This window comes from Pelodiscus sinensis, chromosome 6 (genome assembly GCF_049634645.1).
Source record: "Pelodiscus sinensis isolate JC-2024 chromosome 6, ASM4963464v1, whole genome shotgun sequence".
In the NCBI taxonomy this organism is placed as follows: domain Eukaryota; kingdom Metazoa; phylum Chordata; order Testudines; family Trionychidae; genus Pelodiscus; species Pelodiscus sinensis.
The window spans coordinates 63,449,095-63,461,238 of NC_134716.1; the positions used below are offsets into that span (position 1 = coordinate 63,449,095).

Sequence of the window (12,144 nt, forward strand, 5' to 3'; positions counted from 1 at the left end):
GGCTTGGCCGTATTTTGCCCAGGCCTGCTGTAAACCCTATATATAATGAAAACTACTTCTAGCCATGAGGTGCTGCAGCACCCTTACCTCCACCCCCGCACCTTTACTTTAGCAGATATGGTTTTCGGTATATTTACTTTGTACATTTTGACATATAAAGTTGATAACAGTTGTAACTTTCTAAAGCTTTAACTTTTCAAATCTCAAGCATCTCACTGAATCTCACTAAGTAACTGACTCCACCCCATTGCCTGATTCTTCCCATAATTTCCCACAAATGAAAATTTGAATTAATAAACACTGGGGGGGGGGAGCTTAAAAACAAATATTAACAACCTTTTAAATGATAAAAATACAAATCTAATTCTGTCAAGCCTGTATATATTGCAGATATATAGTTCACAGTTAAAAGTTAATCATTTTAAAGAGAAATGAGCATTATTCTTTTGTAAAATAACTGATTTTTAAAATGCCAGCTTCCAATAAACCACACTATGTACAGCACTTCCTGAATTAATTTAGCTCCTTAAAAAATAGTTTCTGTTTGTTTATTACTATTTGTAAAGATCTTTCAGCAATGGTGAAGCCAACCTACTTATCAGGAAAAACACAAACTGTGATTCAACACAAAGTGCTATCAAAAGAACAAAATAAAACAAACAGACAAAGAGAAAAAAAATCCCTATTTTTGTAATCATAATCTTAAGGTTGTTCTAATTATTGACTGCACATTTTTAGATGAAAATATGATTTTTCAAGATGAGCGTGCCCCATTGACAAATGATAATACTATGTTATCAATGAAAAAAGATGCAAGTAATCCAGGAGATAATATCAGTTCAAATCAGTCTTACATAAATTTAATTTAATATTAAGTTCTCCTAATCATGATATCTATTACTCTTCATTTAGGAAAAAATGAGAAGAGGAAGGGAAAGTATACAAACAACATACACACTGTAACTGTAGCTAAACCTTCTCAATAAATGCAATCTAATGTTAGAAGAGAAAAATCAGTCATAAATGCTTATCCAACCAACTGAGATGATCTACGTTCATAAGCTAATCTTGTATTTTTAATTAACAGATAGAATGGTAACATCTAAACAATATCATGTAATAAGAATGAAAACAAGAAACAATTTTTATGCTCAATTTAACTAAATGGAGATGCAGTATCTGGGTAGTGCTGTATTTGTGCAACTGCTTTTTTTTTTTTAACACCTCCTCATGCAAAAATGTTTTTTAATTGAACCCACTGATTTCTGCACTGTCTTCTGTTCTGGTTCAAGATCAGAGAACTGCTAATCTTTGGCATTTAAATGAGCTCAGAACATGGATTAAATTATCATTCACATGTGTTAAACATTCTAAATCTATCATACTTAATCTACACACATACATTCACTACAAAACTCACACGAGGAAAATAGAAAACAATAGCCACGGTAGCTGCTGTGCTAGCCAAATTGTTAAATGAGCAGGCAAAAGTATGAAGCAATCAGTGAATTTCAAACAACAAGATACATAATTTTTAAATATAAGGACAAATTCCTGGCATGGACAATATAGTTACTCCAACAGTAGTATGGCTAATTGCAGTAGACTCACATGCTGAGCAAACTTCAATGTAATGATGAAGTAACTCAAATGCACATATTCTTAGAAGAATGGCAAGTAAGTACAGTAACTGAAAAAATATGCTAGGGCTCTGAGGAGATCTTTAGCATAGTACACAGAGAACAGTACCACCACAGAAAAAGCACAGTAGGAGAGTATTTACCCTTTTTGCAGCAATCTATGGGGGGAAAAATAGTTTCTAATGATCTTTTATTTTTGGTTGTTTACAAAATCGGTAATTAGAAAGACTTTCTGCAATGTGTTTTAAACAAAATAAAAGATATTCTGCTATCATGTCCATTGGTATCTATAGTTAGTCATCTCTCTTCTCCACACCTCCTTTATTTAACTTACATCAATTTTCAGTCCCAAATTCTTGTGTTTTTAAGGCCAGTGCATGATCATAGAATTAAATTAGTTTTGCCACTACAAAAAAACCATTTCTCAGCAGTTAATTTATTTAGCACTAGACAACATTTTAGTCTTATCTGGCCATGGAGGAAAGTAGGAAGGGAAAGGGACTTCTTTGCACAGCTCACAGAAAAGCACACATGCATCCTTCAAGTTTAGAGAAACACAAAAACTGGAATCACAGGAGCAACTAGGAGAGGAGTAGATAGAGCCATAGCTCTGTCACACATATATATCAGCTAATAAAGCTGGCAGGCTGCATGGTATAGGAGAGTATGTATGCACCCACATGCATTCAAATTATGATATACCACTTCTACCACAATTCAACTAAGTACAGAGAGATACAGTGGCTCAATGAAGTTGAATATCTCCAGAGCCGGGTTTTTCAACCCCCCCCCCCCCTTTGATTCATGTTGTGACTAAATGACACAAATTTAGTCATTAGTTCCGGACCGTACACAGCCTCAGAAATGGTGCGAAGGGCATGCGCCACCGCCGCACATGCACGGTCCGGCTAAACCATGGCTAATGAATCTCCAACCTGCGGTGCTGGGACGAGCCTGACACGTACAGTGGAGCACCCATGGGGACACTACCCGAAGAAGAAATGTATATTATTTGCTACAATGTCGTCAGATATTTTTCTAAGATCTCAGAATGTAGCATAATAAAGTATTACGAAAGCTGAAATATAGCTTTTTGATATCAAGTTTATTATCCTCCATATTTCATACCAGTCATATTGAACAGCTAATTTAACTGTTTGATTACATTATAAAACTATAGTTATTTTCTTCAACATGTGTTTAAGAGAAAAAATACAGACACTATGTCCTTCAAATAAAATATTCTTTTTTTGTCAACCAAATAAGGTGGAAATTCTGAAGTTAAAGAATGAACAATTAAGAAGTAAGAAATTCACACATCTACCTTTCCTCCTTCCGCACAGAAACCACATGCTGCATTTGATCCAGAACAGATTTCTGTATTTCACAAACCATTTCTAACTATTGTCTAAAATGATTTTATTTTAAACATAAATGCTGCAAAGCTCCACACTAATAAATCACTGTTTCCATAGTAACTAAGGTAGCAAAAGCAAATCAAAACTAAAAATAGTACAAAGCAAACAAGATTTGACAAATCTCCGGTATTAACAAAATGTGAGATGATGCAATGTATTAATTTTTTTATCGCCCTTGTTTATGAAGATATGCCTAACTCAGCTTTGCTCCTCTTGATTAATACAGGAATCCCCACACTTGTGACAATCAAAACTTTATGCCAATGCACACCACCACCTCTCTCTATACAATGCATATCTTGAGCTACTCTTTATGCATATATCTTTTTTTTTCCAAAAAGCTTCATAAAATACAAGTTTGAGAAAAAGACCATTAACAATTACAAAAATAAAACAAATACTACTGCAAACCACCTAATTAAACCCCCTAAAACGGGTGGGCAATAATTTTTTACAAAGGGCCACTTCAGAAATGTTAAGTGGCCCCAGGCCATCCTAGAAAGGACGAGGGCGGAAGGGGCAGGACCAACAACAGTTCTGGCAGTTGACTCTAAGTGCTGAGCCCCTTGCAGAACAGGAGAAGACTTCAAGTGCTCCCCCAGACCAATCAGAGCTTGAGGGCAAGGGGAGTGTGCAAAGTCTCCTCTGACCGTCCCCTGTCCTGCAAGAAGCACACAGCGATTCTAAGCAGCAGGACCTCTGCGGGCTGGATCAACTCACTAGGCAGGCCAGATCCGGCCCGCAGAGGCCCTGTTGCCAACCCCTATCCTAGAAGGTCAACCCTAAAACCACTTGCCAACAAAATTAATCTGAATATAAAAAACTGAATTAGCATACTGGTTTTATTTCACTGTAAATGAAATTGTATCCCCCAAAATATGATAATATCCAATTGCACTTGAAAAAAATCATACTCTCCTTAACAGACAACAAAAAGTAAACTGCACACGTACAGTTAGCAATGATTCCAATTAGGTTGGACCCACATAATGTGTCTCAAGAGTTCAACCCCCCACCCTCGACAGAACTATCCTCCAAAACTAAACCATTTATTTCTGCAATTATTTGTTTGCATTTTGCAGCTGTCATGTGTTTATGTAATGTAAAACTCGCATGCTGTTTTTTCCATAACCACAACTACAGAACGCTACATGTTGCTACGAAGTTCCAAAATACCATTTAGTCTTATTTTTCCCCTTTTTCATTTTCTGGAAATTCTGAAGATTTGAGCAGGCACTTTTCATCTAACAGTAAATAGGATCAGGAACAAAATTAAATGATACAAACGTATAAGGACATACAAAAGCACTTCATATTTGTGATTCTACTTTGATTTACACGGTGGTTATATTTCCTTAAAAGAAAATACCATACTTCACTCAATCTAATGTGAGAATGCTTGGTTTTGAATCCTGTTGTTTCCCTATATTGTTTTAATAGCTCTTTAAATTGAATATTTTACCTTTAGACTTGTTTGTTTCCATGTTTCTTATGTTGCACAAGCTATCACAAACGCTTTGCCAATTCACTGGTGTATCACTGGCAAAGTTAATGATGTTAATACAAGTTTGGGCACAGAGTTTGATAAATCACATTAATTCTTCAAATATATGTGGAGTGAAGCACAAAACATGGGGACAAATAATAATAATGTCTACAAAAATTGTGAACTATATAATGATCTTTCTTCTAGCTATATCTGTTTTTTAAAATCAATAACACATTCCTGTAACCAGATACATTTTATATATCTGATAGTGGGACAAATTAATACTTTAAGTAAGTAAGGGAAATGTCATTCAGTACTCTAATTATCTGACCTTAGCAGAGTTTCACCAGATATGATATTACACAATTAAAACTGGTTAAACAGTTTTCTGACTGTATTTTGAGCCATATCACCATTGTTAACAGAAACTTTTCTCCAATAAGGAATTACCAACATGTCCTGCACATTGGGATATTTTAGGAAGTAAATGGGGATACATGCTTTAAATTGCACTGAAATGTAGTCATTATAGAAAGCTCCATTGGAACTGCATTGGGAAAAATGGCAAATATGCTACTGGAAAGTGTAGGGACTGTTTGGAAAGTTCGCATGAGCGAGCAATTAACATGGTGCTGATGTACAGAACTGCTGTTAGCCCATCTTCATGATTTTACATATTAAGGGGTTTCACTAAAATGGGAAATACAAGCATATTAAAATGTGTCTTCTGGCTATGCATGTATCTCTTAGCTGGTTAGTTTCTTTAACTGTGCCATATCAACTGTGTTCTTGACTCAAATTCCCTCTCAATGAGCAATTCATTGCATGTTTAACTTGTCTTTCCTGTCTTAATGGTTGGACAACAGAGTAGTTTGGAACCAAAGTTACTAATCTTTGAAATGAAAGCCGAGCCATGGAATCAGATCTTTAAAAAAATATTGCCTGTTTTACTGTTTAAAGATTCATCCAGTTTATATTAAGCACTGCACATTTAACCTGTTATCTAGCCATCGAAGTGACCAAAACTGTAGTATGAAAAATGAGTATCTTCCTTACCTGTGTATACAGTTTTTAGATTCGAGATACGCCATGCCAGCAGCAGCATCTAATGAAAATTTCACTAATTGTTTGGTTTTTAGCTCATCCTTCTTCTTTCTTAAAAAGGAGAGGAAATCACCTCCTAGAGAAACAGACAAATGAACAATGAGACATGACAGCAGTGATACTCACATTTATCTCATTGGAGATGCTTGACTGAAAAAAGTATTACGCTATCAACCGGGCCTTTCAACCAATGTGAGGATAAGATTTTAAAAAAATGGAAAAAATACATTTCCATCAATACATGGCCACATTAGGATGTCCTGAATATTGCTCCAAGTGCTTCCAGGTAAAAGCTGTACAAAGAATGAAAAAATTTAATCAAGTCCATATTTTTACTACACTACATGTCATATTTCCCTATGAATATTCAATATATATTTGCATAATTATGAATTATGGAGTAAATAATCTACTGATAATAGGTTGTGATTAAAAAGCAGTTTTAATCACATCTTTCAACTGCAATGGTTTATTAACATCTGAAAATGGCAATAGGTGATGAGTTTGTATTTGCAGATTTGTAACAGTTAAGTAATGCCTCTGATTGATGATTAGGGCACAAGTCAGCAAGAGAAAAATATTATAAGACGCCATATACTACCACGTGCTGATGATTAGAAACTTGCATTAAAGTTTAAAATAAGCCTCACTGCAGCAGGCAGTGGCAGAAATTACAGTATAGCTTTTTCAAGACTGAAGCTTTACATGTTATTAGAGAGCCATTTCTCTAGCCTTCATTTCATTTTACTATGTATTGAACTGATTCTAGTGATCTTCTCTCAAATAATGCCCAATGACACAGTTTTCATATACTGTCTGTCTTAGTAATGGAAAGAGACATTACCATATGTTAAAAGTTTCATCTGGGATTTTCTTAGGAGGAAATATCTAGTTATATTTCATTGTAAGAGATAAACTGAGTGGTTATTAAAGAAAGGTTTTATTAAGAGCTAACATTTTTCCTTCAAGTGCTGCAGCCCTCAAATATTAAGATAGAGTATTTCTGAAAGGAATTAGGATCTTAACTATCAATGTCCTGCACTTTTTTAACCCATGTTACCAAGCATCTATGTCCTTTTGATACAGAATCTCTAGAGGTGGCTTAATGGGTTGTTTCTTAATTAAAGTTCCCAGGAAGCTCATCCTCCAGCTAAAACTCTCTGGTTTACCCCTCTGCTTGCCCACAGGGCACCGCAAACATTCGAGAAACAAATATGCTTTCCTTTAACCTCATTTCCAATTAACCTTTTTGAGTCAGGCAAAAGACAAGAGAAGATTAATAATTTTTTTATGATGTATCCGTTATCATTTAACAATTTCCAGGAAGATGATGAGGGTTTTAAAAGGAATTGGGTGTGTATATATATGCATAAACATCATCATATACTAGAATAAAATGATGTCAAATGAGTTCTGTTTTACAAGATCTATAACTACATTCATGATATCTGCATAAAGGATTCAGGCTCAACCCTCAAGAGCATGCTCAAGGACAGGCCGAGCACAAGCTGAGGTTCGGTATTCCAGGGCTGGCCAAAGGCTAGTATGGTTTAGTTTAGACCAGTGGTTCTCAGCCTGTGGTTTGCAGATCCCTGGGGGTCCACAGAATATGAATCAGACTTAGACTGAAAAGTGGCAGAACAGATTTCAATTGTATATACATACAACAGATTTCAAAATGGGTCTGGATATCTATTTGAAATTTCTAAAAGGTTGACAACTACAGGTTTAGAGCAACAACACAGCTTTCCTAAACTATGCTCATCTGACCATGGCTGTACTGCTTACATTTGAGGCTTGAGCCTGTAGCATTTATGCAGATATCATGCACATAGTTATAGATCATGTAAAACAGAACTCATGTGCACTCTGCAATGGTACATAGCAGCTAGGCTTCCGAAGCTTGACATACCAGGCTATAAAACTGCAGGGCAGACATTCAACTCAGGGACCCTGCAAGGAGGAAGGGTCCCAGAGCCTCGGACTCAATGTTTACATTGCAATTTTATAGTACTGGAGCCTGAGCCCTGGAAGCCCAAACAAGACACAGGTCCTTTATTGCAGTATAGACATAGTCTAAGGGTGCATATTTGCAAAGTTCTGGATACTGCATTTTAATTTCTAATTAGATGAAAAGTACCGAATACATAAAAGGTTGACTATGTAATGACTGAAGACTAAGGGTATAATCAATTCTGTAAAATATGAGTCAAAAACACAAAAATGGTTCAAGAGGGTGCACACTCCAGTAACAGTCCTAAAATGAAAAAAACAAAACAAAACATGGTAGTACCACAATTCAAGAGTCTGGAGAAATACACTCACAAGTGTGATCCATCAAGATGCAAAACTGTAGCAATTACTGTGGGGGTTTCAGTGTGATCAGTGTTGAATCTGGAGTGACTTTTTGACATTTAAACATTCACAGGTGAAAGCCAGCAGATGTTCTGTCTCTAAAAAGATCCAAATATTCCACTATGAGGGGGCAGTTGCTTCACACTGCGAAATAGGGCACTAAAAAACCTTGCAGAGGGCTGTGGCAATAAGGGGGAGATCTGAGGCAGCCAATCAGAGCTCAGCTGGACTGTATAAAAAGGTGATTGACCTGAGCTCAGTGTCTCTTTAAGAGTTGGCCACGCTGCTATTACAGGGAAAGGTACCTTGGGACAGGACACCGCTGGAGAAGATCAAGGGGAGTCAGAGGAGCAGTGGCCTGACCAACTCCTAGACTGAGGGGCTCATAAAGAGCTTCTAGGAGCTACTAGGTGTGCAGAAGGGCCAGGGAAAGAATAGGCAGCAGGTCCACCCCCTAAATCCTTGCTGATGATGAGTGGCCAGTCAGATTGCAGTTTGACCCTGAGCAAAGGGGCTAGATGAATAACTGCAATGAGTCATTGAGGCAAGTAGTGGATTTAGGAATAACTAGCTTGTCCAGCAGGGGAGGACTCTAGAACATGGGCAGTACTCAGGGGATGTGGCCCCAAGATCTCAGAGAAATGCCGGTCCCAGCATAGTGGAGATTGTGAAGGGACAGGTAATAGCAGATGAGACACTGACAACAAAAGGGCGCTTCTGGAAGGCAAAAGCTCATTCCCAGGACTGGTCAGCAGGAAGTGCCTGTCCCCTAAAGTAAACCAGAAAGGATCATCAGAGGCCCAAGGCAGCGAAGAGATGGGAAGCCTGTTTGGTTGCTATGGGCAGAGCCATATCAGGAAGCACTTCAGTCTCAAATGAGGGTGGCTTAGGGAAAAGGTAACCAAAGATCACGTAGGATCAAAAGTGGGCTGCATGGATTCCACTGTGATAGTGGATGACCTGATGCTTGTCTATCTCCGTGAGGTGGCAGAAAAGGGGACTGGTACAGAGAAGGGCCCAGCAAGAAGTTGGGACAACATCCCCACTATAGAGCAGGTCATGGTAGGGACCCAGACCCTGAGGGAAGAGGATCTGAGGGACTCCTACCTCAGCGCACATCTAGTGGAGGTGGAATAGGAATGCCACAAGGCAGAGACAGACTTTATAAAATGGGTAGAGAGTTTAGACATCTGTAATAGACAGGAGGAGAGCTGACCAGCACCCTGTGACTAAGGGGTTAAATTCACGTAGCTAAGCAAAGGTGTTACCCAGGGGAACGGGCAAACCAATCGAGACAGTGTGTTGAAATTTGAATTGAATATTGATTCCTTACCTGCTTTCTTTTTGTGGGAGAGAAAAAACAGGAGTTGAGAGACACAAAATGATTTAAACCCAGGCAGGAATACCATAACTCCAAAGAATTCAGGGCATGGAAGTGGACTAAATAAAGAGAAGATTGGAAGTAAGTAAAGGGGGAAATGAATTGTGTTGTGTTCAGGGTATCCTTTTCTTTATTTTGGGTTTGGTTTGAACTGCTCTATGTGAATCTATGCTTCCCCTCCCCATTTACCATCTAGCATTATGCCCAGAGATATTTCTCTGTGTTTTAATTTGTTTTCTTTAGCTGCTCTGTAACATCTAGCAACCAAATATGCTTTATCTAGTTTATCTTTTGTTTTGTAAAAAAAAAAATCACTTTAAAAAAAGTGGTTATTTAATTCTTGTCTCCTGGAAGGTGCCCTGGAAAGTCTGTCTGTGTGTATCTGCATGTCTCAGACAGAGGTCAGCTACCAGAGACTGCAGCTTGTTTTTCTCTTTTCAAGCTCTTTTGGTGGCAAAAGAGCTTGGAGTACCCTGGGGGACAGTTCAAGTGTTCACTCCTGTTTTTTTAGGGATAAAAATCACTTGATGGTGGCAGCAGTTCCCCAAAATCCATGTATTGTGATTCTGGGGGGAAGTTTTTTGTAACCGGAGTCTACAGAAGCAAAGTTTTTTTTTTCTTTTTGAGCTTTGCGGGCCCCCATCTTCTGCACTCAGAGTGTCTGAGTGGGGAACAGCTGTGACAACATCATATATCAGAAGGAACATCTACAGGTGCAGTTAGAAGAAATGAGTGATTCTGGAGAGACATCTTTGGGTAGCCCAGGCCCAGAGACCCCCCTGCCCTCAGGGATGAGCTGGGGAGGATATGTGAGATGGGGCATTTACCCTGCACTGGTAAACAAGGGGTTAAACAGCCCTTGGAGAGAGCTGTGGCAGCAGTCAATGATTGGGAAGCTTGAGGCAGACAATCAGATCCAAGCTGGTCTGTATAAAAAGGTGGTTTGCCTGAGGGAGCATAGTATTTCTTCCAACTTTGGAGGGAGAGAGACCAAGTTGCCTATACAGCAAAAAGTGCCTTGGACAAAGCAGTATGGGGGAAGACGGGGAAACATCTGCTTGAAGATTTCCCAGACTGTGGACTGCTAAAGAGGCCAGAGGAGCTACTAGAGCTGCAAGGGGTCAGCTAGGAAAGGAACCGGAAGCAGGTCCACCCTCCTTGTTGATGATGAATGGCCAGTTCAGACTGCAGTGTGATCCTGAGCCAAGGGGCTAGATGAAGTACTGCAGTGGGTCACTGAGGCAAGTGGTGAGCTGAGAGGTAACTTGGTTTTCCTAAACTGGAGAACTCCAGAATGTGGCCAATGCCTCAGAGTAGTACCAAGGGGCAGGAGCCCCACAGTCTGGAACGGATGTGGGTCCCAGCATGGTGGAAATTGGGAAGAGAAAGGGAATAGCAGATGTCATAACCAGGAGTGCTGATCAGCACCGCATGACTAAGGGGTTAACTATGTCACTAACCAGGTATCTGGTCAGCCAATAACAATGCAGGTAGGAATTTCAAACTGGGACAAAGGAATCTCTCCTTTGTCTGAAAAGAGCAGTTTCTTGCAGGTATTAAGGGAGATGGAAGACATTTCTCTCTCCAAGAAGAAACTTCTTATAATGTGTAAGTAGGGAAAAGTTTAGCTAGTTCATCAGGTTTTGGTGTTTTCCCGGTTTGGGAATTTGGAACTATGTCTGAGCTGGTTAAGTGTTTGGTCTTTCTCTGTAACTAAATTTTAACCCAGGGGGTTTCCTTAGAAACTTTATCAATTAGTACCTCTTCATATCTAGCTGCGTTACTATGCTTGCAACTGTAGTTTTGTTCGATAATAACATTTTTTAAAAATTTAATTTACTGGTACTGGTTGATTTGCATGTCCTGGAAGGTCTATCTGTTGGACCCCTCTGTTTTTCCCAACTCTAAGCAAACGGAGATTGAGGCAAGGGAGAGTTTTACCATAGGGAGGAGGTTTCCAAAGTGATCTCTTCCCTGGTTTTCTTGGAATTACTTGGGTAGTTGCAGTGGGTTTCTCTAAAATCCAGGTATTAAGATTTTGGGGGGAAGTTTTGGTACCAAAGCCTGTAGAGACTAGGCTTTGGAGTGCTCTTGTGGGCCCCACTTCTGCATTTGTCATGCCAGAGTGGGGAACAGCCTTGACAGCAGGTAAGACACTGACTGCAAGACCAAACCATATCTCTTTCCACATGGGAAAATGATAAATCTTTAAAAAAAAGCCATAATGGTCTGTAGAACTGTCCCCAAAACAGTTATAAGGAACAACTTTAGATTCCTTAGAAAGGGATGGGCAATAATTTTGGCAGGGAGGCCATTTCATAAAGGGGTGGAGCCTCAGGCGGAAGGTGTGGGGTTGGTGTTACAGAGAGAGAGACTGTATGTGAAACAGACTTTGTGACACAGAGTACATGTGGCACAGAGATGGGAGCATGTGTGCAGCAGTGTGGGGGGCACGGAGACTGGGAGAATATGTATGGCAATGACTGCGTATGTGTGGCACAGAATGGGTATGTGCTAGCTAAGTTTCTGGAGAAGCCAGGCTCTGTCTCACTCTGTCATCTCCCCCCACTCCAGTTCTGTACGCCTGAGAGTCACATGCTTCAGACTGGAGCAGCTCTTCCGACTATCTCCTGATCTAGACCTCTGCTCTACAGTGATGGGGTATAAGGGCAGGGGAACGCTCTGACTTCAGCACTCCTCTCCACCCCTCTGCACAACTAGCAGGAGAATCCTGGAAACAGGTTAACTGCAGGATGG

The 12,144-nt window shown here is 39.4% G+C and overlaps 1 protein-coding gene across 8 annotated transcripts in view; it reads right to left on the reverse strand.

The window, feature by feature from the left end:
* Positions 1-12,144, reverse strand: part of FER (FER tyrosine kinase) — a 339,100-nt gene that overhangs the window by 97,162 nt on the left and 229,794 nt on the right. For all 8 annotated transcript variants that reach the window (XM_075932044.1, XM_075932041.1, XM_075932040.1 and 5 more), the window contains one exon: positions 5,604-5,727. In XM_075932044.1, coding sequence (XP_075788159.1) covers positions 5,604-5,727 — 124 coding nt within the window. The remainder of the gene's footprint in view (positions 1-5,603; positions 5,728-12,144) is intronic.